The 26,335-nt window shown below is 36.7% G+C and overlaps 1 protein-coding gene across 4 annotated transcripts; it reads right to left on the bottom strand.

Moving 5' to 3' along the window:
• Positions 1-5,229: 5,229 nt before the first annotated feature.
• SERBP1 (SERPINE1 mRNA binding protein 1) lies at positions 5,230-19,934 on the bottom strand. 4 transcript variants are annotated; one of them, XM_045998005.1, is made up of 8 exons: positions 19,514-19,934; positions 15,248-15,398; positions 14,423-14,563; positions 14,221-14,310; positions 13,521-13,640; positions 10,319-10,496; positions 7,208-7,381; positions 5,230-5,641 (listed from the first exon to the last, which is right to left on the bottom strand). In XM_045998005.1, exons 1-8 carry the CDS (start codon positions 19,824-19,826, stop codon positions 5,585-5,587), a joined length of 1,224 nt encoding a protein of 407 aa, XP_045853961.1. In that variant the 5' UTR covers positions 19,827-19,934; the 3' UTR covers positions 5,230-5,584. The 4 variants fall into 4 exon arrangements, with proteins under 4 accessions (XP_045853961.1, XP_045853972.1, XP_045853966.1 ...); XM_045998016.1 differs by having other exon boundaries at positions 13,521-13,595; XM_045998010.1 differs by having other exon boundaries at positions 14,221-14,292.
• Positions 19,935-26,335: the final 6,401 nt, after the last annotated feature.

Raw genomic sequence — 26,335 nt, 5'->3', positions numbered from 1 at the left:
ATTCACCAATCATACAGGTATCAGCATTTTCAACCAAGAAATTGGAAGTTGGCAGGGTGGGTGGGTGGCAACAACTACCATCTTCTTTGATGTGTTTAGCCATCAATTTCTACAACCACCTCTTGCAGTCTCAGCACTTTGAGTGTGGTTGTCAAACAAAGAAATATTTCACTATAGATTATTACACCCAAGGTGTAAAACAAAGAATTTAGCAAATTCCCAAAACAAAGTTTTTGACATTATTCATCAGCTAATAAATTTTAGGCCCAAGGTAACAAAACTCTGCAGTCAAATGTCAAGAACACATTCAGGTGGACTACTTTATAAGGAATCTCCATGCTAGGTAGATGAAAACCAGTGCCATTTCTTCAAATTAAGACAGCTCTTTTAAGTCCTAAAATGTTTAAATGATCAGCTACAAATGCAACTGAGGGTAATATAGTGTAATGAATACTGTCCATTTCCAGTAGTCAGTTCACCATATGTCAAAATCCTGAATATTAATTAGCCCTTTGTTCTCCACCTTTCCATACCATTAACACTTTATACAGCTATTTAACAAATAAAACCATTGTCAAGACCAGGTCAGAGCACCTCTCTCAACACCTGGTATCAGTTATCCAATAGCTTTAAGAAATCCATAATTAATAAGAATTATCAGATATTAGTCATCACAATTATCTTTATGTCTTCAAGCACGAAGCTCAGCACACACATAAGGAAGGAAATACCACACCCTGCCAAGTAGGCAGCAAAAGGGACAATGTTAACAATTTAAAACACTTAAGTACCTACATAATTAGTAACACCTCAAACAAAAACATAATTTGGTAATTTCCTAACTTCTATGGGTCATTTTTCATCTTTTCTTTCCTTCCATTTGGAAATATTGACTTCTAGCTATTTATGAGGTAATCAAAGGCACAAAATCTAAATTCTGCCCAAATGAATATACTCCAGAAGCAGCTCTGAGAAACTCAGTTATCAAGAAGCAATTCAATCCCAAGTCAACCTATGGAGTTCATGAAAAGACATTCGTTTTCTCACCTATACAAAATGCTCACAAGTCTCACCTCATAGGAAAAACCCATTAGAACAGTTTAGCACTGACAAAAACGACTACTATATATAAAACATTAAACTGTAATCACGGCATTAAACTTACTTGCAGCAAATTTATATTTTCCTAAAGTTTTCAGAACATATATTTAAGTTACAAGTTATAGAATCTTCTTAAAAATAACAAGACCATCTTTATGTTACCAGATATCTTGCCCTTATTCTGTTTGTAGAAGTTAAGAGGTAACTTGATCTAAGATACTTCTAACTTGGGGCGCCTGGGTGGCTCAGTGGGTTAAGCCGCTGCCTTCGGCTCAGGTCATGATCTCAGGGTCCTGGGATGGAGCCCCACATCCAGCTCTCTGCTCAGCAGGGGGCCTGCTTCCCTCTCTCTCTCTGCCTGCCTCTCTGCCTACTAGTGATCTCTGTCAAGTAAATAAAATCTTAAAAAAAAAAAAAGGATACTTCTAACTTCACAACTTCCCATGGGGTAGGATGATTTAATTTGTACCCAGAACTAAACTTTCATTTGAAAGACTCTTTTATTTTGACCTGGGAATGACAGCTTAGATCAGGAGTCAGGAAATATTTTCTATAAAGGGACAGATGCTTTAAGATTTGTGGGTTACATCCATCTTTTGTATAGTAAGCTTTTAACCCTTTAAAAATGTGTAAGTATTCTTAGCTCATGAACTGTACAAAAGCAGGCCAAAGGCTTTAGTTTGGAGACTCCTAGCTTAGACATAGAACTTATTTAAATAGTACTCATTCCCAATGCCATCTTTCTGAGGCCAAAATCTTGATAGCTTCACTAATGTATTTTTATATCCTACTAATCATTTCCTGAAATTGAGCTTCTCATCCTTTAGTTACAATTTTTTTCTTTATATTCTTTGATTTAATGAATTCCTCTGAGCCTGAAACATGCTTGCTTCAATCAGTCCTTGTACATCATCTCTATTTAACCTAAAATTCAAGTGGGATTTTTCAACATGAGAGAACATGACCAAGGTAAACCTAAGCTGAACAAAAAGAAACCACCCAAAGTTCTAAAAGCTGCCAGTCAATACAATCTTAATGCTAAAACTTTGACAATTTTACAAATCACACCAAAAAATTAGTTCAGTAATTACTAGGTCTGAAAATTTGGTTAAGAGATCATTTTACAACTTGTCACTAAATGTTCTGTAAAGTGTACTACTAATCACACTCTGGGCTTTTTCCAGCTGATTTGGAAATGTGGCTCATGTTTATACTCACTCAACACAGGTTAATTTCAAAATTACAAATGTATGGGTTAAAATCCAAGTATTAACTTACTTTCTTTAGAAAGCACAGTTTAAGTATACCTGAGAGCCCTAGAATTTGCATACCGGCTGCATCCAAGGTGGGACAGATGACCAATTAAACCTGATATAATCTTACCTTGTAGTTAGTATCATTCAGGTTCCAGCAGCTTCACACTTGCGTGGTTTTTTTTTAAACCTTTTAATACCTGTTGGCTCCCTCCACGTAATACTAGTGCTCTAAAGGCATATTTAAATATGCCATATTTTAAATATCCAATACATAATATTTATGCTTTGTATGCAACTCCCTAATGGCACAATAAAACTTTTCTATTTCGGTGCAAAGTCCTCTAGCAACTAGAAAAATAAAATCAGAATGAGTACTCAATATTCTCCCTCCAAACCCATACCGTGAAATAAGCCCCAAATATATTTACAATCCTGGAGATTATGTATCATGCTTACATGTTCAAAATAAAACTGAGTAAATTAACTAGATACAGAATGCCTACTGCACATTTTAAAATCTTTCCTAATTCCACACAGGTCTCCAAAAACTAAACTAAAAAAGTAACTAGATTCCAATTATTTCAGCGCAAGCTAAAAATGTCTTAGTTTTAAGTACCAACTCTGGCATTACTCCCATGTAAAAGCATCAAGATAAATGTTGACTAGAACATTAAATCAGCCACCACTATTATTTAGAGATACATATTAAAGGATTTTTAGTATTTTATCATGTGTTTAAAAAAAGAGGCATTCAGTATGATTAACCTTCACACTCAATATATGATTTGCTAAGAGAAATGCCAATTGCCTTGTCAGTCCTTGATTTTCATTTTTTTTCTTTTAAATTCATTTTACAAGTTAAAAAGTTCAACTTTCTAATCTTTGTAGGTTTCATCCCTTCCAAATGTGATCCAATGTCCTGGTTTAACAAAAACCCCACAAAGGCAAAATCTAAATCTAAGGGGGGGGGGGGGGGATGAAAACGTGATCATTATCTTGGGGGTGCACACACAGGTCAGAAAACACGTGACGATAAATGGGCTCCTATTTGATTGTTTTCATGACTTTTAAGAAGTGAGCATGAAAATAAAATCTTTATTTTCAGTTATTACCCACCAATAAGAGAAAGTTAGGTTCACAGTTTTAGCTCTTGACACAAAGTGAACTAGGAGGCAAATTTACATCCATCAGATACAACTAATGGACCAACTTTTTAAAGTTCAGGCTATCTTGAAAGCTTGCAACATACCAGATATTGCTGTGTTCTCTAGTGACAGAATGCCAGTAATGGCTGACACTAAGTAGAACTTGTGACGTGTTTTTAATAGGAGGTGTTTTCTATATGTTGCTAAAAATCAAGGTTTACATACATGTTACATGTCCAGAAACAAGGTAAGATACTCAAAAGTCTAACCACAATGATTTCGGAGCGTGTATGTTGCAATCTCAAGAGGGGTCAATAGTCCATATGGACTAAATTAATACTTGCCTCTGGGTAGCAGATATGTTTGTAAATATAAAATTATATTAGACATTAGCACCAGTGCAGAACATGCTCAGCATCATAAGATCCAAACACCAGCACAAAAGTTTATCCATCATTAAAACCAATTACCTTTCTAAGATGTCAAACTGGCAGGTAACTAGATTAATAATCTAATCCAAATGAATAACTCTTGTACTGTACAATTTCTCTTTTAGAAGTATACGGGAAAATGAATCAGCTAAATAGGATATATTTTAAGATCTTCAATATTTCAAAACTGGACATTACCATACACGGGTAGAAAATACTGAGTTACAGAAGATCTTTGAAACTGTACATGAAAATTCCTTTCCTGTTTACTAATGAATGTGGCATAAGATTAAAAAAAAATCTAAGAAAATCTGTTTGTTGATAATTCTCCATGTATGTTTTAGTAAGTGGTGATGCCCCCATTCAAGGAAACCATTAACCTAATTTTCTAACGGAAGAAGAGGTAAAAAATACTTATCACTTTATGTGGAACAGTTATCAACTCAAGACCAAACTTAACAGTAATATAGGAAATTCAGAAACAGTAAGATTTTTGGTTTATATTTCATGGACGGTGCTGCTGTTCCAACCTTATAAAGTAAAGCTGTCTGCTTCCAAATTCCAAAAATTAACATACTCCCCCCATCTTATCATACAAACCAGTGCCCTTTGGTTTCTTTAGAAAAAGGAAGGGTTAAAGGGTTGTTGATTATGGAAGAACAATTTTGATTTGGGACCTTCCATACACACATATCATACTGAGTGGCTAGACGCTTATTTTACATAACAGTTTAAATATTATGCAGTAGCCAAATTAACTTGTTCCACCCACCTTTGGAGGGGGGGAAAAACCCAACCCCCATAAAACTACTTCACTTGATAGGATGTGTATCAACAATAAGTAGCTTAAACTTCCACCAATAAGGTGTCTAGTCTGGTTTTTAAAATGGGAAAGCCACACATTGTAAAAGTAAATATACTTGAAATTGTGTCAATTATAAATTTGAACCTAATGAACCATGCAGGAGCAAGGGTTAATAAACCAATGTGCTTTGAATTTGTTCAAGTACTGATATTTCTGTATATAAAGATTTAGCATATATAACAGCTATCATGAGAAGTGAAAAAAGATTTTCCCCAGAAATGAAAATATTAAAACTAAGTTAAAATACATAAAGTAGTATTAGTATTCCACACAGCATAAAATTTGACAAATCAAAGTTTACATGACCCAGCTGACCATGTGTGAAAATGCAAAGCAGGTATTAAAACTGTATTATGTCCAATATTTAAAACCAGTTTGTAATTGGGAGAACATCTAAATCCTTAATTAAAAAACACAAATGAAGTGAAAGCTTTAAACTGGTACACACTGTTCACACCTATATTTCAAGTTTGGAAATGCATATTTGCAAGCAGCAATACAAAAGTATTCATGAAGAATGCATAATCTCTGAAAATTATGAAAACATCCCTGCTACCAATACATTTCTAAATACAAAACTGACTACCATATTGTTACTTCTGTGTAGCGAGAGAAGTTCATTTTCAAAACAGATAAAATTCAGTCTTTAGGTGTGAATGGTATGAATGACAGTCTTTTTTTTTTTTTTTTTTTTTTTTAATTCTTAAGTCGTTTGGGATCCTTAAGCATGCAAAACCTCAGATGGGAGGGTCCACAAAGGAACCAGGGTTGTCTTATGGCATCCAGTTACGCCAGAGCTGGGAATGCCTCAGGGTCATCTACATCAGGAGCAGAAGCACTTGACTGAAAAAGAAAGAAATGAAAATTAACAATTCTCCCATCTTGGATTTCCATGTCTACATTTACACACATAACTCTAAAATACTAAGTAAAAATGTGTCAAAACTTTACTGTTACGGATCAGAACAGGACTATAATTATTTGCAGCAAGCCTTGTCCTGAGTGCCTATCAAGACCTATTCCTTATTAACATGGGTTTAGTTTTCTAATAAATCACATAAAGAGATCCACATGGGATATATATATATATATATATATATATATATATATATATATGATTCTTTGTTTACTATTCTCCTCAGTTGCTAAATAAAAAATGGCCTCAATTTGAAAGCAGGCTAAGAAACCTATTACATGATTCACTCATCAATACTAGAAAGGGACCCAAGTCCTACTTACAGTCAAAGGGTAACAGCAAAAACGTACTTAAAGATCTACATACACAATGACCCTTTAAAAAACCCGATGCTCAGGGGCGCCTGGGTGGCTCAGTGGGTTAAAGCCTCTGCCGTCAGCTCAGGTCGGGATGGAGCCCCACATTGGGCTCTCTGCTCAGCAGGGAGCCTGCTTCCCCCTCTCTCGGTCTGCCTCTCTGCCTACTTGTGATCGCTCTCTCTCTCAAATAAATTTTAAAAATCTTTAAAAATTAAATAAATAACCTGATGTTCAGAGGAGGAAAAAGAAGTCAGCACCCCATTATTATTGGCAACCATAAAATCTATATTAAGCTACCACTATAATCTAACACTGACAGACTCAATCAAGCAGGTAGGTTCCCAATTTGCATCATCAGGTGTTGACAATTCAGGAGGACATCATTGTTTCCTAGCCAGACCACAGGAGACAATGAACTAACCTAACCCAGAAGTTACTGCTAATACTTTAATAGTATCTAGTCATTAACAGTATGTACTTTGGTACCAAATAGATCAGAGTTCAAATTTATCAATTAGTAGGGCTTCTATAAAAATATTTAAGAACCTGTTTTGTGTCATACACATGGTACAAGGTATTAAATTATAAAAGTAGGACAAAAATGAACCCCAGCTCTCACACTGTAGTTAAAAAAAATTTTTTTAAATCAAGACAAAAATACATGCCTATAATCATTCAGTTAGTGCCACACAGTTATGGACACAAATGCTATCCTGAGACTAAAAGAGCAGGAGAGTCAAGGCAAAGGAAGTAGTTGGAATTTCAAGTAGACCTCAGCCAAAGCCAAAAATTAACTTGGTTCTCTATACCTCAATTTCCTCTTCTATAAAATGGAGATGTCTATGTAGTAACAACAATTAAATGTCACAGTACATAAAATACCTAGCACAGCACCATGACCAGCACCTAGTAAATAAGTACTCAATAAGTACTCAATAAACGGTGATAGTGTAACTTTACTAGAGCACTATTCAATTAAGTGCCTTAAGCAAAAATACAGCCTAAAATGTATTTTCTTCAAGGTATATCTACCTCCTTTCCCTTTTAATCCTATCCCCAAAAAGATCTAGAGCACTCATTTACCAAAAGAGGTCCTCGAATTACTTCAAAAAGTCAAAGAATTCTTAAAACTACCTTGTCAGTTCTGCTGCCACGGTTTGGACGTCCACCACGCCCACGGCCACCTCGTCCTCCCCTGCCACCACGTCCTGGGCGGCCAAGGTCTCCAAAATTGATCTCCAGCTGAGACGTTATATCATTTGCTGGCTTCCGGAAATGATGGTCCATAACTGAATCTTCAGCATGAGCCTAAAAATTTAAGAGCAGGCCATGGGGGGGGGGGGGTTAATAAGAAAGCAACACTGCAAATTTCAAAATAATGAACTTTCTCTTTAAAAAAAACTAAAAATCTAATCTGCATTTCATGTGAACAAATATATCAACAAATGATAATTTAAAAAATGCCAATGCCACTAGTTAATATGTAAGGCTTAGGGATCAGCAATAGTCATCTTAGAGGAAGAACCCCTTGACTTTTAACTTTATAAACTACAGCTGATACTGCCAAGTCTTGAATAAAGGTATAAAATCAAACAACACAAGTGGCTGGGCCCAATTTGAAACCTACTGAATCATAATCTTTAGAAGTGAAGTCTGGAAAAGTACATTTTAAATATGTCCTTTGGGTAGATTTCAATATGAACCCCTGATGAAGACTTATGGATAGATGGAATGGGAGCTCTCTACTGATGATTGATACTGAATCACTTTTTTTTTCTTTAAATACTGAATCACTTTTTCAGTTATAAAGAAAACTCGCTCTGTACTCTTCTCTAGTATTACTTGGGAAAATCTGGTATAAACTTCTCAGAACGCTTTTCTGTTCACATACAACTACTCTGTGTTCTTTCCTATAAACTTGAAAATGACAGACTCAACTGAAATGTAACTTTATATCAGGGAGCCTTGAAAAGCCAAGCACAAAAAAATGCAAGTCTTAAATATAGACAGGTAACCTTAAAGTCAACATGTCTGTGAAATCCAGATCCTCCTTTGTATTTATATATAAGGTATACCACCCACTCTGTTAAAAAAACAAACAAAGACAATTTTATGCAGCTAAATTCTTAATTTCTTCCTGTACCTTTGGGATGAATAGGTTTTAAAATCTTGTAATTGATAACTTTTCTTAGACTACTTTAAAGTATGTTTTAGTTTTTCTAAATACAGGTATAATCCTTTTCTGAAGGAACAATAAACATTTTGTTCTTTCTAAATCTTTTAACACTGCATCTGTTAATAACTATCCCTTAAAGTACCAATAAATTTTTTATTTATATCTATGTTTTTACCCCTTTAATCATCTACTATCCAAAGTAATTGTCATTCCTCAGTGCTAGGCAACTTAATTTAAAGGCAGTTTCTTCTTAAGACAGCAATTTAAAATTAATGTTTAAGTGTAAATCCACAAAACCACAAGCAAATTGAAATCAATTATATATACTAATTGTTTAATTCTTAAACATTTGTTATTGCAAGGCAACAGTATCAATTCATTAATTAGAATCGTTTTATAAGTTTATACAGCACAGAAGCAAAAAAGCCTAGTTGATATACTGCTGAAACACCTCAAAGTTTTTACTACAGTAATAGAGAGGACATTTGGATGTTCAGCAAATAATGCTGCAGTTTTTGCTTTTTTTTCTAGAGCAGTGAAATGATAATCAGGAAATAAGAGCTCTAGCTTCAGCCCTGTCAATTAACACTGTAATTCAATTTTCCATTTCTAAAGTTTCTTATTTTCCCTAATTACTGCTTGCTGTTTTGAGGATTAGGATATAGAAAAGAAAAAGAGCCCTTAAATATACAACAAACCTGAAGACCTACACAAAGACCAGACCATATATGCCGGTAAAGTCAGATCCGAACAGGTAGCCACATCACAAAGGCTACATAAAGCCACATAAAAAGTGGCTTAATAACAAAATTATCCCAGTTTCAGTTATTCTCAACCACTTTCACATTTTAATTTTCAAAGATTCCTAATTCTATACGTATCATCTTATATAATAATTATTTCTGAAAAGCTCAATGTAAAACTGTGACTATCTAACCTAATTTTTTACAAACTGCATAAAGATACTTCAGGGTAACTAATGAATTAGGCAAAATATATCAGTATTTTGTGCAGTGTCTCGTTCTGGAGAAAGTTCTGTCAAGACCCCCAAAAAGTTACAAATAATTCTATCAAAAGTACCTAAGTATATCTTTCCCATATTAAGCAGTTTAATCATCAGTACAAATTAACAATCTCCCCAGATGAACTTGGCATGGTTTCTTTAATCAAGAATACTTTAACCCATCTAGATACACAACTTTATCTGAAAGAACTACAAAAAAAATAAGCAAAAGCATTCAAATGAAGCCAAATATTTTTTTTCCCCGCAGGACTTGGCCCTTAAGACAATGTCCCCATTTATATTATTTTATGGTTGTTTTAAGTTGTTTCAACCTTGATTTTATTTCAAAATGTTCCAAGTTTGTTTCGCAGATATTTAAGAAAATTAAAATGCAATATCTCAATCTTATTACAGGTTGCCTTAATTTCAACTTAACTTCATGATTAAAATCTCATACTTGCAAAAGCCCTAAATGATGTAGCAGTGAGCCATTCGTCTACCTACCTGCCCAAGGGACTGTTACCAAATCAAAAACCACAAACATGTCTTTCTCAAATATTTCATTAGTAAATTAATCTGCTGGTTCTTGTAAGACATCAGCCCTCAGAAAGGATAGCATCATTTATTGAAGAGTCTTGATCATTATAAATGACAAAGTTTGAAAAACTGAAAATTGATGAAGCCATTCTTTTAGGTTTGGTTAAACCACATGAAAATGCTAACCTTTCAACTGATTCAAAGGTGGGACTTTTTAAAATATCACCATGAAAAGACCTACCTTATTTCAAAAACATTAGTAATTGTATGATATACAACAGACTGCTTTCTAGAAAAAAACAAAACCACCACATTATATATATTCTGGATTGACTGAAAGACTACCTTTCTTGAAATATATGGTAACACAGTTTATTTTCCTTTTTGAACAATTTATCTACCCCCAAGGATCTTATGTGAAGTTTTTATTTTTTATAAAGATTAACCATGTGGTATTTTTTAAAAAGTAGTATAAATACAATTCAATACACATCTGAGCATTTCCAAACACCACAAAACTTAATTTTACCTCTTCACTCTTTGACTTATGAAGAACAAATCCCTTCTTCCATTGCCCATCAGCACCTTCATTTGGTTTTCGGATATTAAATTCTACTTTTGCCCGGTCCTTATTTTGAATAGCTTTCCACTCATCCAAAGTCATTTCTTTTGGACCCTCTTCCTTTACTTCTTCAACTTCGTTCTCCCTGTGAAAACATACTTGTTTTATAGTTGGATAAAGATAAAGATGTTTTATAGTTGGTAAAGGGCTGATAAAATCGTAACTTATGATTATAAGGAAGAAGTTAATTTTGGCTTGTTGGTCATCTTTAGAGATTATCCAAGGACAAGAGGATACCAGTCTTCTGTCCTCCAATTGTTAACAGATAATTTGGTGGAGGATAGGAATTCCGTGCTTTTTCAATTAGTGAAAGCATGGGTAACAGAAACACACAATCAACTTCATAAACTATGAAATCAACTATCAGTAATAACAACCCTGAACTGTCTTTATCCAAAATACACATTTCTTAAAACAATACTGCTTTAAAACTATTCTTGGGGCGCCTGGGTCATGATCCTCGCATCCTGGTATCAGGCCCCCTAACGAGCTCCCTGATCAGCAGGGAACCTGCTTCTCCTTCTCCAGCTTGTGTTCCCTCTCCCACTCTCTCCATCATAAAAATAAATAAATAAATAAATAAATAAATAAAAACTGTACCCTTATGTGATTAAAATATTTGACCTAGCTTCTCTTAAAACACACTTTTAGGGGCGCCTGGGTGGCTCAGTGGGTTAAGCCTCTGCCTTCGGCTCAGGTAATGATCTCAGCGTCCTGGGATCGAGCCCCGCATCGGGCTCTCTGCTCAGCAGGGAGCCTGCATCCTCCTCTCTCTGCCTGCCTCTCTGCCTACTTGTGATCTCTGTCAAATAAATAAATCTTTAAAAAAAAAAACAACACTTTTAATTTCTATAATTTCCCACAATATAGGACTTATAGCAAAAATAGAGGCAGTCATCTAGGACGCCCGTGAACAACCAATTTCATACTCTAGAATAGAAAAGAACTGTTCCTCTCTCCTTTATTAACTAACACTTAATGGCAAAACCATTTTAAAAGCAAAGTTCCCATAAATCCAAAATCCTGTATACTCCAAACTTTCAAACCAGCCTGCGTATGGGAAGGAGACTGTGGTTTTATAAGTACTGGAACCCTCCACAAAACAGTTTCAATACTTAATACTAAATTAGTTACTTCCAAATAAAATTCTCAGGATATAACTGTTATATACTATTCTTTTCCCTTTTTATAAAAACAAAGCATGGGCCTAGGAATTTATTATTTTAGTCTAATCTCAACATGCAATGGTCACCGAACAAGTTGTTTGCTATTTTGGGAGCCCTGCTTCCTTCCAAACTTAGCAGGTGATTAAGTTAGCCTTAGAGCTCAAATATCTCTCTTCCATGCTACTCCTGTTTGACAAATCTTAAAACTGCCTACACCATGTTTACATTTAATTAATGAGATCTTGGCTATCAATATCAAGTCCAACTTTGTCACTTTACAAATGAGAAAACTAAGGATCAAGAAGAAAAGGTCCTAGTTATTCCCAAGTCATGACACAGCCAAGAATAGAACTTGGCACACTTTTACCATGTCATGAAACCACAATACCTACCTTCAAAGGTTGTAAGGATCAAATGAACAAAACAGAAGTTCTGGGAACTACATATTAAGGGAATTAAAGTTCAGTCTGTGCTTCTTAAATTTATACTTCCACATGCAAGATATAATGCTATATTCAGATTCTCTCTACTCTAGAATAAGACCAGAAACTGCTCTAATGTCATTATCTCAATCTTCTTTAGGCCAAATATCTGCAACTTCATTCCTGGGTCCTGTCAATACACCATTTCTTCTGATAAACTTATAATCTTTGCAAATCACTCTTAAGGTGATTAAATATAGGCCCTTTATTAAAGGAACAGTTGTGTTGGACGTTGTGAAGTACTCCTGTTACATTAAGGTTCATTTTAGTCGCCCACCATAATTTCATTGTTTACCACTCAAAATTATAATTTCTTATTACCCCAAGTTCAACATCACTTAATACCATGTGTTTTATTTACTCTAACTGTAAATCAATTATCATTCCTTCTTCCAACAAACCTATGGAATATGATAGAATTAGCAACAGTGGTTCACTGTAAGAGCAAGTCTTGGAGAAAAAGCAGAAAACCACCCGATTTAAATATGCTCTGATTAAGAATTATAAACCCTAAATAATTCCTAGTTAAAGTCTTTACATCACAATACTACATGACCAGCACTTAACTTCTGCTTGGGCTGATGGATACTAGAGGAAGGCATTAAAGTATTTCTATCTTTACAATTCTTTCATCCCTGAATGAAAACTTCAAAATCAAATCTTATACCTAAAAATTCAGAAAATGAAAAAATTGGATTAAGAAAGCCAGTGAATTAGTAACATATTCTGGCCCTTGCTCTCCTCATACATTTTAAAACATGCCAATAATGCTATGTTCCAATTCTATGTTGATGGAAAAAAAAGACTTCAGATGGAGAAAGTATTTTAAAATGGTCACATTTTCTAGTTTTGGAATAAATTTATATAGTTAAGAGTCCAAAGTACTTTGAACTATGTGTTCTAAATAATACCTCTTCTGTCAATCATTTGTTCTAATTTTTAGAAACCCCCAACTTTAGTTTCTGGTTCTCACCTATTCAATACCTCTGGATAGCCATCATCACCAGGATTATTCATTATAATAATATTAAAAGCCATTCACAACTTCTCTACCAAATAGATAAGTAAAACGCAGGACATCTTATTACTATTCTCCATTCTCAGGTTAAGCAGTTAATTTTTGTTCTTAAAGTTAACAGATATTACTAAAATATGTGTTTTCCTTATCTTTTCAAAGACAACAATGATAATTTTAAATAGAAATAACCATTTCTATTTTTCAAACCATTACAGCCTAATATAGGAATGTGTAGAGCCCTCTTGTAAATAGATACTATTTGAAGAATTGGTGTACAATACAAGTCTCCTGTTAAAAGCCATCAAATAATAGCATTAGTGCTCGCTTCGGCAGCACATATACAAATAACAGCATTAAACATCTATGTTATTTTCTCTGTAGAAACCCAAATTGCTTCCAATGCTTATGTATAGTGGCATCACCACTATACATAAACCACTTACTTATTTTCAGTGTCTGCAACTGGGTGTTCTTCACCTTCAGGTGTTTCCTCAGTCACATTTGATTGATCCAAGTCACTGCAATTATAAGATATTTGTTTCTGAATGTATTTGGGGGACTCTCTAAGGAAAAAAAGAAGAAAAGCATCTAGGTCCATTTACATGTAGCTGAAGGATTTCTTATACAATTTTAACAATCTTCACATTCTGAGTCTTTTCTTACTAAATTTACTTCCCAGTAGACCTTTAAGATAAAATAATTTAAAAATGCATGCTGATACAAGTTTATAGTTCAAGTACTTTACTCAAAAAGTAGCAGGACAGAGTAGCTTACTTTAAGACAAAGCATCACCAGGCTGTCAAATTTTTAATGACCACAAGGGTCAACAGCTACAATAGGAACTATTAAAGACACACAGAAAATCAGAATACCCAAATAACTAAAACATAAAGTTTCAGGAAAAGTTACATAGCTATATGCAAAGAAAAACTAACATCACATTTATTTAAATATAGAAAAACTGGTCATGTGACATACTGTACTCAAACCTATCCAACAAGCTATTTTAAAGGAGTAGCTCTAAGAGCACCTGTTAATGTCCTACAGATAAGTTAAAATATAATAGTTACGGACAAAACTCTAATAAAGCATAAAATCAATCTTATTTAAATATTATTTATTTTAAAAAATCAGAATACCAACGTTAATTCATCTTTGACAGTTCCCCAGTTGTGAGATCCGCTACCTCCACGTTTCTCCTCATGCTTCAGGCCACTGTAATGTGAAAAAGAACTAACAAAACTGAGTTAACATAATACTCTTTAATTCTAGAAATGCAAATTTTGTTATATTAAAGAAGTAGAATCACATGTAAAACTATAATAAAAACCAATATAAGACTTACGATCTATCACTTCCACTATGCCTATCAAATTCACGTTTGCCACGAGAATCAAATCCATCTCCTCGGCCCATTCCACGTCCACGGCCTCCTCGACCTCTTCCAAGACCACCACGGCCTCGGATGGGCCGATCAATAATCGGTCTGCAACAAATAAAAAATATCATATACTTCCAAGGTTTCCAGAAAAAACAAAGGGGGAATGGAATGCATCCAAAGGCTCAAATGTAGAAACATATTTATTGGCTAATAACCCAATGGTTCATTAAACATATTTTAGAAAATTCAGAAACAGTCTACTTTGAACTACATAAAAGGAATCAGAACTGGGAAGCTCCCCCCAAACAGGAAAATTATTTTTGTTTTCTCTAAGAGTTTACTACTAGTGCCTGTACTTTTTTCATGATTATTCATATTATAATCCAGTAAAACCACTACACCTCACCAGTACACTTCGAAATTAAAATGAACAAATCTAACATGCATAACACATCTAACACGATAATATGAGTAATCTGTTTTGCTATAAACAATTACCCAACAAGATTTTTCTGCTAACATCTGGCGATACCAAGGAAAAGAAATTGTCCATCGATTCAACTGAAGTGTTTCATTACTAGAAATCCAAGACTGAACACTAAAAATTGTTACCAAAATGTTCATAGTAGAACATAGTAGAACAATGAACACACTTGGGTATTACTTGAAAAACTGATAAACATAACCAGCCACACTGCTATCTGGCAAATTATGCCCAATTTATAGATTTGTATTAAGACATGACTCTCTTAAACTGACAAAACATGAAGAGATTTTAAAAAATCTTGCCTATCAACTGAAAATTCTCCTCCTTCACCCTTTTCTTCAAGTGGCTTTTCAAATCGTCGTTCACGAGGTGGTCGCCTTTCTGGTCTCCTATCTATTATTTTCCCTTCACCTTGCAGCTGCTGATCAGGTCTTCTTCCAACACGTCTTATTCCTGAAATGATAAATAACCTGCGTAAGCATATTATTTTTGCAACACAAAAAAACTGGCAGACTATTGAAGACCATAAAGAAAAAAAAAGCTGCTATTTTTTTCAATCCAGTAACTAGCACTTGCAGCTGAAAAAGGCCAAAACTATGCATCTCTAGAAAGTATAACAAAGTACCTGAGAAATTCCTATTTAAAGACCATAAAGTTATTTCAAACTTCTGTGTAGTTTGCATAATTATGCCTCCCTCACCAAGCAGTCTCTATAACCAACTTGAAAATTATCTGAGTAACCATCACTCCTCTCAGGTTTCAAGATGCCACAGTCTCTTAATTTAAAATTCTAACTTCTGAGGGGCGCCTGGGTGGCTCAGTGGATTAAGCCGCTGCCTTCGGCTCAGGTCATGATCTCAGGGTCCTGGGATCGAGCCCCGCATCAGGCTCTCTGCTCCGCGGGGAGCCTGCTTCCTCCTCTCTCTCCGCCTGCCTCTCTGCCTACTTGTGACCTCTCTCTCTGTCAAATAAATAAATAAAATCTTTAAAAAAAAAAAAAAAATTCTAACTTCTGAGAAATTTTAGTCATGATACATTTTGGCTTTAAAGATACCTAAAGAGATTAACACCAGTAGCCATTCATTAATAACACCCAAGCAAATCAACACACTCACCAAAGGGCCCTCAGAAAAACAGTGAAAACCACTATTTTACATGATCTGGAGAAAACAGAACTCCAGCAGAGTAAAAAGAGTGATAGTTCTATAAACTGAAAAACTGAAAGGAAAACAAACAGCATTGAGGATTACATCTCCACAGTTTCAAACTAATTAACCAGAAAAGAGTACTATTTTCTTGTATTAGTATATATATTCACATATGTATCCATCCATATCCATACATACAGATTTAAAAAAAAAAAAAATACTGCTACGCAACTGCCAGGAAATAGTCCAGTTGTTTTATTTTAATTGGAGAGCTGGGTTTTGTTTTGTTTTTTTTTTTTGCCTTAACAAGTATCTTTGTTTCCAAATCTTTAAACCCCCCTCCCCCCAAACACACATACCCCTTTAAAAACAGTATTTAAGAAATAGAAACTTGTGGGGTGCCTGGGTGGCTCAGGTCATGATCCCAGGGTCCTGGGTTGGAGCCCCCACCCCCCTCTCTGCTCTGCAGGGAGCCTGCTTCCTCCTCTCTCTCTGCCTGCCTCTCTGCCTACTTGTTTGTGATCTCTGTCAAATAGATAAAAAATCTTTTTAAAAAATTAAAAAAAAAAAAAAAAGAAATCGAAACTTGTGGCACTAAGTGATGGCCGAAGCATTTAGTGATTTCCCCCTGTATTACTTTTTTCCTGTTAGTGTCTGAGGGCCACAAAGGCAACCAGTATACATTACTGGCCTCAAGGATAAGTAGATAAATTCATGACTGGAAAATTTCAGTATGCTCTAACTCCCAAACCATAATTTCTGATAAAGGAAAAAAAAAGGCTGAGGAATTAGTTTTATAACAAGATCTTAAGCTGATTCACTGGTTCTAAGAAAGTGACCACCATCAGGATGCACCCCATCATTCAACTGCTTATAACTGAAGTCAAATAATAAATATCAAACTCTTAAATAAAATTTAAAGGTCCATTCCACATAAACTCTCAGGACAGACCATAAATGTTAGATCTTAAGGCATCTTAAACAAATGTTGTCACAGGTATAGTGTATTGGGGTGGAGCTATGGAACCAGTCCTTATAATCATAATATCCAAGCCAAACACACCCGAATGAACAATGGCTTCCTTCCCCACCCAATATCTATTATTATGCTTAGAAAACATAAAAAATTTACTAAATAAATTCACCCAATGGTTGACATTTAAAAATTCAAGCTTCTCTTAATCTATTTACCTGTACTTGCAAACTTCACTTGATTTTCAGTAGATAACAGGCTCTGAATAAAAAAATTTGAAAACATCTCAGGCTACAATATTAGTGATGTTCTGCAGTGTCAGTTCTCAGATTCTTCAAATGGACAAAACACAAGACACAAAGGTCCTATAATATTACTAAAAACATGTATCTAAGGTATGTCTAGTTATCTGCCAGCACCTATATCCAAAGGCATAAGAACACATAACCAGGTAGCAATTCTTCCCTCTACATGAGGTAGGGAGACTTCTCACAGGTCTATCAGTCTCCAATGCCCAAAACATCAACTGACAGGTAGAAGGATCTAAAAAAATCTTTTTCACTCAACATTTCTCCTGTATTTATAAGCTTATGTTTTATGCAATTTAAGGTCAAGAGTACTATGAATTGCTGATCTAAGGAAGATGGTGATAGCTAATATGTAAGTTTTCCCAAGGAAAAAGTACTGAATGGTAAACTCTGTCCTGGTTATAAATTTATGAAGTAATTCCCCACCACTGCAACTTAAAATACTAGGTTCCAGGTCAAAAGCTTACCTCCTTAAAGCTGGGCTTTATGATCAAAACAACCGAGGGGTTTAAACCAGGCTTCACAGATTGAGCATTCGAAATGGGTGAAACACATCTACCTGGTACACTTCAGATGTATACATTAGACTCAATTTTTTCATACACTTTTTTTGGATTAGTGAGATCAAGGAGGTAAACCTGAGCAAAAATAATAATACAGGCCTGTGTTCCTTAACACAGAAATTAATTATTCAACTGTGCTACAGGTTGCTTTAAAATCTAGATGACTGAATTGCTATTCGGTCTAAAGGATGTATAAAAGGCTTTCCAACACTCCCAAGTTGTGCTTCTCCCCAACCTGTAATTTTAACACAAGAACGCTTTTGTTTTATTCACCACATAGGTTCTTCATTCCAAGCATTACAGAAGCTCTATATTTAAAAAAAAAAAAAAAATCCAAAGCCAAAACCGAACACAATTGCTGTGATTTTTATAATTAGTTGAATGCTGCGGGATTCAACTAAAACTAATGAGAAACAAGTTTCTTTCAGGAGCACGTGCCAGTAAAGGGTAATTCCAACTTTCAACATAAAAAGGCAACTTTAAAGATCCATACCTTAAGTCCTACACCTACTTGCTATTGATCACATACACTTTTTATCCTCAACTGTTTTCCTTTTTCATCCACCACAAAAGATAAAACAGAAATAAGAAATTGCAAAAATCAACCTCAAGACAATCCTGTGAAGTTTACAGTGACCTCTGGTAGCAACTATTACCCGCCAATGAATCCTGACCATGCTTCACGCACATGTGGAGAAGAAGTTAGACTCAAAAGAGGTCTGCTGTAGCTAAAGTTGTGACAGCCTCTTCACTCAATTCACCACGAGACCCAAGCTGGGCCACCATATGAAATACTGAGGGGGGGGGGCGGGGGAGATGTCGGGAGACAAGACGGGCCTCAAGATTTCCTGCAATAACCAGTCTTCGTTCAGAATTCCCGCTTCTGCTTACTACAGTGTAACCAAATTTCTCTTTTCAAACGGTTAATTCACTCCAGCAAGTTGGTAGTTTTTAATAGTTGAAGGGATGGGGCGGGACAATAAGGCACATGTGGCATCTGAAACAGTAGCTCACTCCACAGAACCCAGAACTAGCTCAGGTGCAAACTCCGACCCCCAGCTTTTCACTTGGGTACTCCGCGCCATCGTGGGGCAAGATGGCAGGGAAGAAGCCAACCGCACCTAAAAGCAGCATGCCAAGGGAGAGCTCTGAGCAGGAAGAAGCTCTGGACCCCACGCTTCCCCGTAACTACAAAAGCTTCACTAAGTAGCCAGCTTCCCCGAACCTCGGTCCATGCGCTTCGCTTGCCCGCCACGGAATCCGGCGGGAAGGCAACAATCTCCCATGATCGCGAACACGCTCAAGGAGCAGCTTATCTCTGGAGCACGCTACCCCCCTCAGGAACTGAGGCGGGAAGGGGGTGGCTCCAGGATCCTTGCAGGTGGTTTCAACTTGGGGCTACCACGCTCCCAGCACCTTCGCGGGACCTAGCTTTCGTGGTGTGAGGGAAAACCTGAGGAAATCGGCGGCAAAGTCTCCCGCGAACCCTGGGAACTCCAGAAACAAGTGATAGCCTTAAGTCCCCTCGCTTCTTCCCTCCATCCCGGGTCTCCCCCACCTTCTACCACAGCTTTACCTTCTTTCTTAAGCGCCACGGGCGGCTGCGTCTCCTCTTTCTTGTCAACCACGCCAACGTTGGGGGGCAGCGGGTTCTTGCGGTCTTTCTGGGACTCTTTACGCAGCTGTTTGCCTGCCGCGTTGGAGTTGGTCTGGGCTGCGGCCTGAGCTGCGCTCTTGGCCCCAGGGCCCCCAACGCCGCCCCCGCCGGCTTCTTTTTTCTTGTTCTCTGCTGCCTTCAACACCTCAAAGGGGTCCGATTCGTCGTCAAATAACTGGTCGAATCGGTTGGTGACCACGCAGCCGAAGCCTTCCTGTAAGTGCCCAGGCATGATGGTGGCTCGGCGGCGCGTTCCTCCACGGATTGCAGCGGGCCGCGCCGAGCCAAGAGCGCCTGCTTCAGCTCTTCCCACAAGATGGCCGGGCCGAGAGAGGGGGGCTGTCTTCTCTTCCGGCGCCAGGCGCACATCCGGGAGCAGCCAGAGCCGCACGGCACTATGGGGTATGTAGGCCAGAGTCGCCTCTCCTGAGGCAGCTTCCGGCGCCAAGACTACATTTCCCAGAATACGTGGCGTGACAACTCTTCGCGCGCGCCTAAGAGGCGGGACCTCACGGAGGGCGTGGAGCGTGCGAGCTGAGGGCGGGGAAGCGCGATGGTGGGCGGAGTCCTGCCACCTGCTCTCGCCACCCTTAAACTCTCTGGGTCTCACGCTACGCTGTAAACTGGAGAACGTGACCGCGTATTTCGCTCGCGAAAGTGTTCTGTCTTTAGTTTTATTCTCCCCGCCTCCATTCCTGGACTAACTTTCCCCACTTCCCCGGGAAGGTCAAGGTGACTCTAGATTTTACAGGAGGGGACTCGCAAACTTCCAGGGCTGGAGGGCCTCCCGAAGGCAGGTCCCGATCCGTTCCATGTCCCTAGCTGCCCAGGTGCTGGAGTAGCCCTCCTGCACCGCCAATAACGAATCGAGACTCTAGTGTTTAATGTGAGGAGGAATACGCTTTCTCTCGCGGTGACACGAACTCGGTTAGCAGAATTTATCAAAAAGACGAGCTGAAAAAAAAAAAAAAAAAAAAAAAGACGAGCTGAACAGTCACAGGGGAGTACTGCGCGCCTTTCCTGAGTGTTGCGATGGGTGCTTTAATTGCTTAACTCCTAACAGTGCAGCACTAGCTAGACACTGGGCAAGCCACGGAAGGCAGTGTTTGTGGGAACATTTTCTGAACTCAATCCAACTGTCCATTAGTGTCCGGCAAGCTGAGGATTAGGTGTTAGTAAAACGTGCTCAAGACACAACATTTTAAAGTATCCGACTGTGCACGGTGCTGAGAGATGCAGTGAGAGGAGGAAAATACGTCATCAAATTAATTGCCATTACTAAAAACACTGATATTAGTTGATAATATAAAAGTCCATTAAGGTAATAGATGTCAGTGCACATTCAAACATATCTGGTAACACTCTTAAGTGTTTAACTATATCACCATAATTTTTCAACCTTTTCCCCATTTACACTAAATAGAAAAATGCATCTCTATGTTCCACGTGGCATGAATAACTTTAATCTCAACAACTTGTTGGGTAGGTAGTTTCCTCTTTTTACAGCTGATGAAACCATTTCAGAGGTGAAATGAGTTACCAAGTTCACACCTCTTTAAGTGCTAATGCCAGGAGGTAACCCAGTCTTCTAACTCCACGGTGAGACTGTTGACATCAACTTTAAGATCCAAACTCTACCTTCTGATAGAAGTCAGTCCATTATTAATTAATTTCCAATCTTTAATAAGATTTGAATATCGTTGCATGTCAGGCAGGGTATGTAAACATGGCTGAATGTAATCTTACCAATTTCTGAGATTTTAAATCAATTCCTTAACAAGGAAAATAGTCATACTGCAGGCATGTGGCAGCAAGCCTGGTGGTTTTCTAGTTTCTATCTGCAGCCTCACTCCTCAAAGTCAATTATTTCTCTGTTGCCTCAGTCCCTGCCACACACACTCCCATTTTACACACACACACATACCACCCCGTTCTGCAAGCTCTGACTCTTGTGGCTCCCACCAAGACAAAAGACAAGGACTTTTTGACTGTACTCTTTATGCCCGTGCAATCTCCCTGCTTTAAGAAACCCTTCCTCTTTACATGGGCTGTTAATATTTGCATCTTTGAGATATCTGCTACAGCGCCTCTTTACCTCTTTCTGGCCAATGCCACAACAACAATAATAAGAGCTAAAACTTGACATTTTACGATGTGCTTGATGCACTTTACATTTATGATTTCACTTCATCCTTATATCAACTCAATGAGAAAGCTCATGTATTCCCTTTTTAAGGTGAGGAAAATGAATTATAAAGAGAGACTAACTGGGGCGTGGAAGTATAAAGAGGGATTAACTGGGGCATGAGGCAAACCTATCCTCAGCAATTTTTATCTTATATACAGATCCCCAGTTTTCTCAAACAGATCTTTATGACCACCAAGTTTTATTACAACAAGAATATTTACTGATAAGCTACACAGAGGGGAATTGTGTAGCTATGAGTTTCTGAGGTTTACTTATGCTCCTCAGAGAATTTTACCTACCAATACAACATAAAAATAAGAATAAACAGGGGTGCCTGGGTGGCTCAGTGGGTTAAGCCGCTGCCTTCGGCTCAGGTCATGATCTCGGGGTCCTGGGATCGAGTCCCGCATCGGGCTCTCTGCTCAGCGGGGAGCCTGCTTCCCTCTCTCTCTCTCTCTCTGCCTGCCTCTCTATCTACTTGTGATCTCTCTCTGTCAAATAAATAAATAAAATATTTAAAAAAATAAAAAAAAATAAGAATAAACATTTGGGGGAAAAGGGGAGAAATTTGTAAGTACTTTCAACTTCCTTCTCTCCCTTTCTTATCTCCTGGAATTTTGGTTGATCCAAAAAAGTTTTAAAGTTCACTTTTAAAATATACAGTAAAGCTCAAAACAGCAATTCTTTCACACCTCACAATCAGTTATTATTTTATAAGTAATTATTTCTACTAATGTTTCCTCTCTCCTAAGAAGTTAAAATAGTCCTTAAAAACAGTTAGAAGTTCCTGCTGCCCTCCATAGAAAAAACATTGACTGAATAAACCTTACGGGAGGAGGAAAGGAGACTTCTTGACAGATTTGTTACTCAAAGGGTTGAGTTGTAAAGTGACAAGTGATAAGATACCACTGATTAGAAATGTAGCCTAAAATATCAGGACTCTGTAGCAATGATTGAATCACATACTGTTTTCTGAAAAATATTCATGCAACTTCAAAGCTTTATGTTTAGCAAGCTCTCTAAAGAGTTTTCTAGCAGTAAATCCTGAAAACTACCATCTTGTTTAAATATGTTGTTTAAATGTTGAATACAGTTACCTAATGTTAATGAAATTGAGAATAATAATATTGTATATCCTTCCAATGCTCGCTGTTAGGATTTTAATACTCACTTCTCAACCACATTACGACTTGTTTCTGCCCATTTCTTAATAATCTCAATTACCTATCAGTTATTAAATTAAAATAATAATAGTTAATAACTACTACAATGTGAGCATTTACTATGCTCTTGACATTTGTGCTAAGTTCCTCACATGCATTATTTCCTTTAGTTCTCAGAACAACGTTATGAAGGAAATAGTATCATGACCTCTACTGCCCTTTTACAGATAGGGAAACTGAGGTTAAGCGTCTCTCCCAAGTTCACCTTGCCTGAAATGGTTCAGGCAGTCTGATCTCACAGCCTGAGCGCTCAACTATTATGCTTGTGAGGGACATGGCAGAGGGAACAAAGTCTTTCATCTTTATATTGCTATCACCTTTTAGCAAAGTAAAATTGTTATTATAACAATTGGGGGCCACTAGACATAGGTAACACATAATGTAAATAAAAGACTCTAATTTTTAGTATACTCTAAATATATTATGAATTTTTAAAACAAAAGCAATAAAGGTGGTACTTGTGAAGAAAAGGGCAAATCCTCTGGGTCTAAGGATGCAAAGCAAAGTATAAAATTGCAAGTCTGTGCTCTTGCTAAAGTTAGAATATCAAAGCTAAAAATAGAAATATTACACTCTATTTTGCCACCTCAAACTTACTTTGAAGTTTGATCCTCTTCATTTTAAACTTCTTTTCCTTTTATTCCCTTGCACTGTATTCTTAAAAAAAAAAAAAGATTTACTCTCGAGATATGATTCATATGCCATATAAAATTTACCCATCTAAAGGGTACTATTCAAAGGCTTTTGGTATACTCACAGTTATGCAACTATCATCACTAGCTGATTTTAGAACATTTTTATCACCCCCAAAAGAACCAATACAATTAACAGTCACTCCCCATTCCCTCTATCCCCAGCTAGGCAACCATTAATCTATTTTCTGTCTCATAGATTTACCTATTCTGGACATCTTAAGTAAATAGAATTATATAACATGTGGTCTTTTGTGACTGGCTTCTTTCACTTAGCATAAGGTTTTCTGGGTTCAGTCATACTGTAGTATGTATCAGTACTTTATTTTGACTGAATAATATTCCATTTTACAGATAGACTACATTTTAATTATCCATTTTCCAGTTGCTGGACATTTAAGCTGTTTCTGCTTTTTGGCTATTATGAGTATTGCTGTTGTGAATATTTGTTTATAGGGCTTGTGTGGACATGATTTCATTTCTTTTGTGTATATATATCTAGGAATGGAATTTCTGGATTATATGGTAACTCTATGTTTAACATTTTGAAGAGCCAAACTGTTTTCCAAAGAGGCTGCATCGTGTTACAATCCCACCAACAATTATGAGGGTTCTAAAGTCTCCACATCCTCATGAATGCCTGCTTGGTCTGTCTTTTTGACCAAAGCCATCCTACCAAGTGTGAAAAGCTATTTCACTGGTGCTTTGATTTGTATTTCCCTAATGGCTAATGAGGTTGACCATCTCTTCATGTGTTTATTGGCCATTTTTGTATCTTCTCTGGAGAAAATCTATTTAGGTTCTAACTGGTATATTTACCTTTTCAGTATCAGGTTGTAAGAATTCTTCATATATTCTAAATTTCAAGTGCCTTATCAGTGATATGATTTGTAAATGTTTTATCCCATTTTGTGGGCTGACTTTTCATTTTCTTGGCCGTAACCTTTACAGCATAAAAGCTTTTAATTTGATGTGGTCTTTTGTGATGAAGTCCAATTTGTCTTTTTTTTTTTTTTTGCCACTTGAACTTTTGTTGTCATATCTAACACAACTTTGCCTAACCCAAGACCACAAAGATTTACATCTATGTCTTCTTTTATCTATCTATCTATTATTTATTTTCATCTATGTCTTCTTCTAAAAGCTTTATGGATATTTTTTATAGTTTTAGCTTTTACGTTTAGGTCTATCATCCATTTAAAAATAATTTTTGTTTCATGTATTCCCCTTCCTTTTTTTATTTTTATTTTTTTAATTTTTCTTAAGATTTTATTTATTTCATTTGACAGACAGAGATCACAAGTAGGTAGAGGCAGGCACAGAGAGAGGAAGGGAAGCAGGCTCCCCGCTGAGCAGAGAGCCGGTTGCAGGGCTGATCCCAGGACCTTGGAATCATGACCTGAGCTGGGATCATGACCTGAGCCAAAGGCAGAGGCTTTAACCCTGAGCCACCCAGGCGCCCCTTATTTTTTTATTTTTAAGTAGGTTCCTTACCCAGTGTTAAGCCCAATGTTGGGCTTAAACTCACCACCCTGAGATCAAGACCTGAGCCAAAATCAAGAGTTGGACTCTTAACCAAATGAGCCACACCAGTGCCCACACCCCCTTCCTTTTAATTTAAATTAATTCTGAATATGTCAAAACAAAAAGAACTTTAGAAGAAAACAAGATACTGTTATTATTCATCTTATTTTTAAATTTTTTATTTTTGACATTACAATAAATAGCAAGTTTTCAGGTTTAAATACACCCAATGAAGTTCCAAATACATCTGTCTACACCCATTTGAAAATAGAAAATATGGTTCACACTTAATACTATCTATTCATTCTAAGAATAGACATTTAATTCAATTATTTATTAAATACCCACCTATGTGTCGAGTACTATTCTGAGCCCTGAGAAGGGCAAGGCTTTCATTTTCATGGAGTTTACACACTGGTGGAACGAAACAAAGAAAAAACAAGTAAATAGATGCATCGTTAAGATTATTTTCAGAATGATAAGTACTGTGAGAGTATAATATGACAGAGGGACAACTTTTTGGATTACATGGTCAGAAAGTCTTTGAGCTGAGGTCTGAATTAATGGCCAATAACACCAGCTTTACAATAATTTGAAACAAACAAACAAAAACAGATGGAACAAGAGATCAAGAGGTAGGAAGAAACTTGTAGGTGCCAAGATAAAAAACAAGAGGAAAACCAATTATCTCTGCATATCTATAGGCAAATGAGCGTAAGATTGGGATGGCAAACTGGAAGATCGTTTCTGAAGTTAATACAAAAGTAATTAAGACTGTATATGCCTCCAGTTTCCATTTAAAGAGGAATCCTCAACTAACATGGTAATAAGGTTTAAAATTTAAATGAGGAAAATATTCTGTAATCAAAATTAGTGTTTGTAATTCTAAAGAGGCCAGATCAGTACATTCTTGAATTTTAACCTGCTACCTTTGGCATTGAGAGGGCAAAGGCATTCCCCACTTGATACAACTTAAGGGGAACTTCAAGGCATTTCTTCTTGATCCAAAGGGAACTTAAGCATTGTCTTTTTGTTTGTTTGGTTTTTGGTTTTTGTTTTTACTAAGAGAAAAGTCACCCCCCCTCCATATTCCAGCTGTTGATGGCTTCTGTAA

The sequence above is a fragment of the Meles meles genome, chromosome 1 (genome assembly GCF_922984935.1).
Source record: "Meles meles chromosome 1, mMelMel3.1 paternal haplotype, whole genome shotgun sequence".
NCBI classification, from domain to species: domain Eukaryota; kingdom Metazoa; phylum Chordata; class Mammalia; order Carnivora; family Mustelidae; genus Meles; species Meles meles.
The sequence above is the reverse complement of the archived record's forward strand: the minus strand, read 5'-3'. Positions and strand labels throughout refer to the sequence as shown.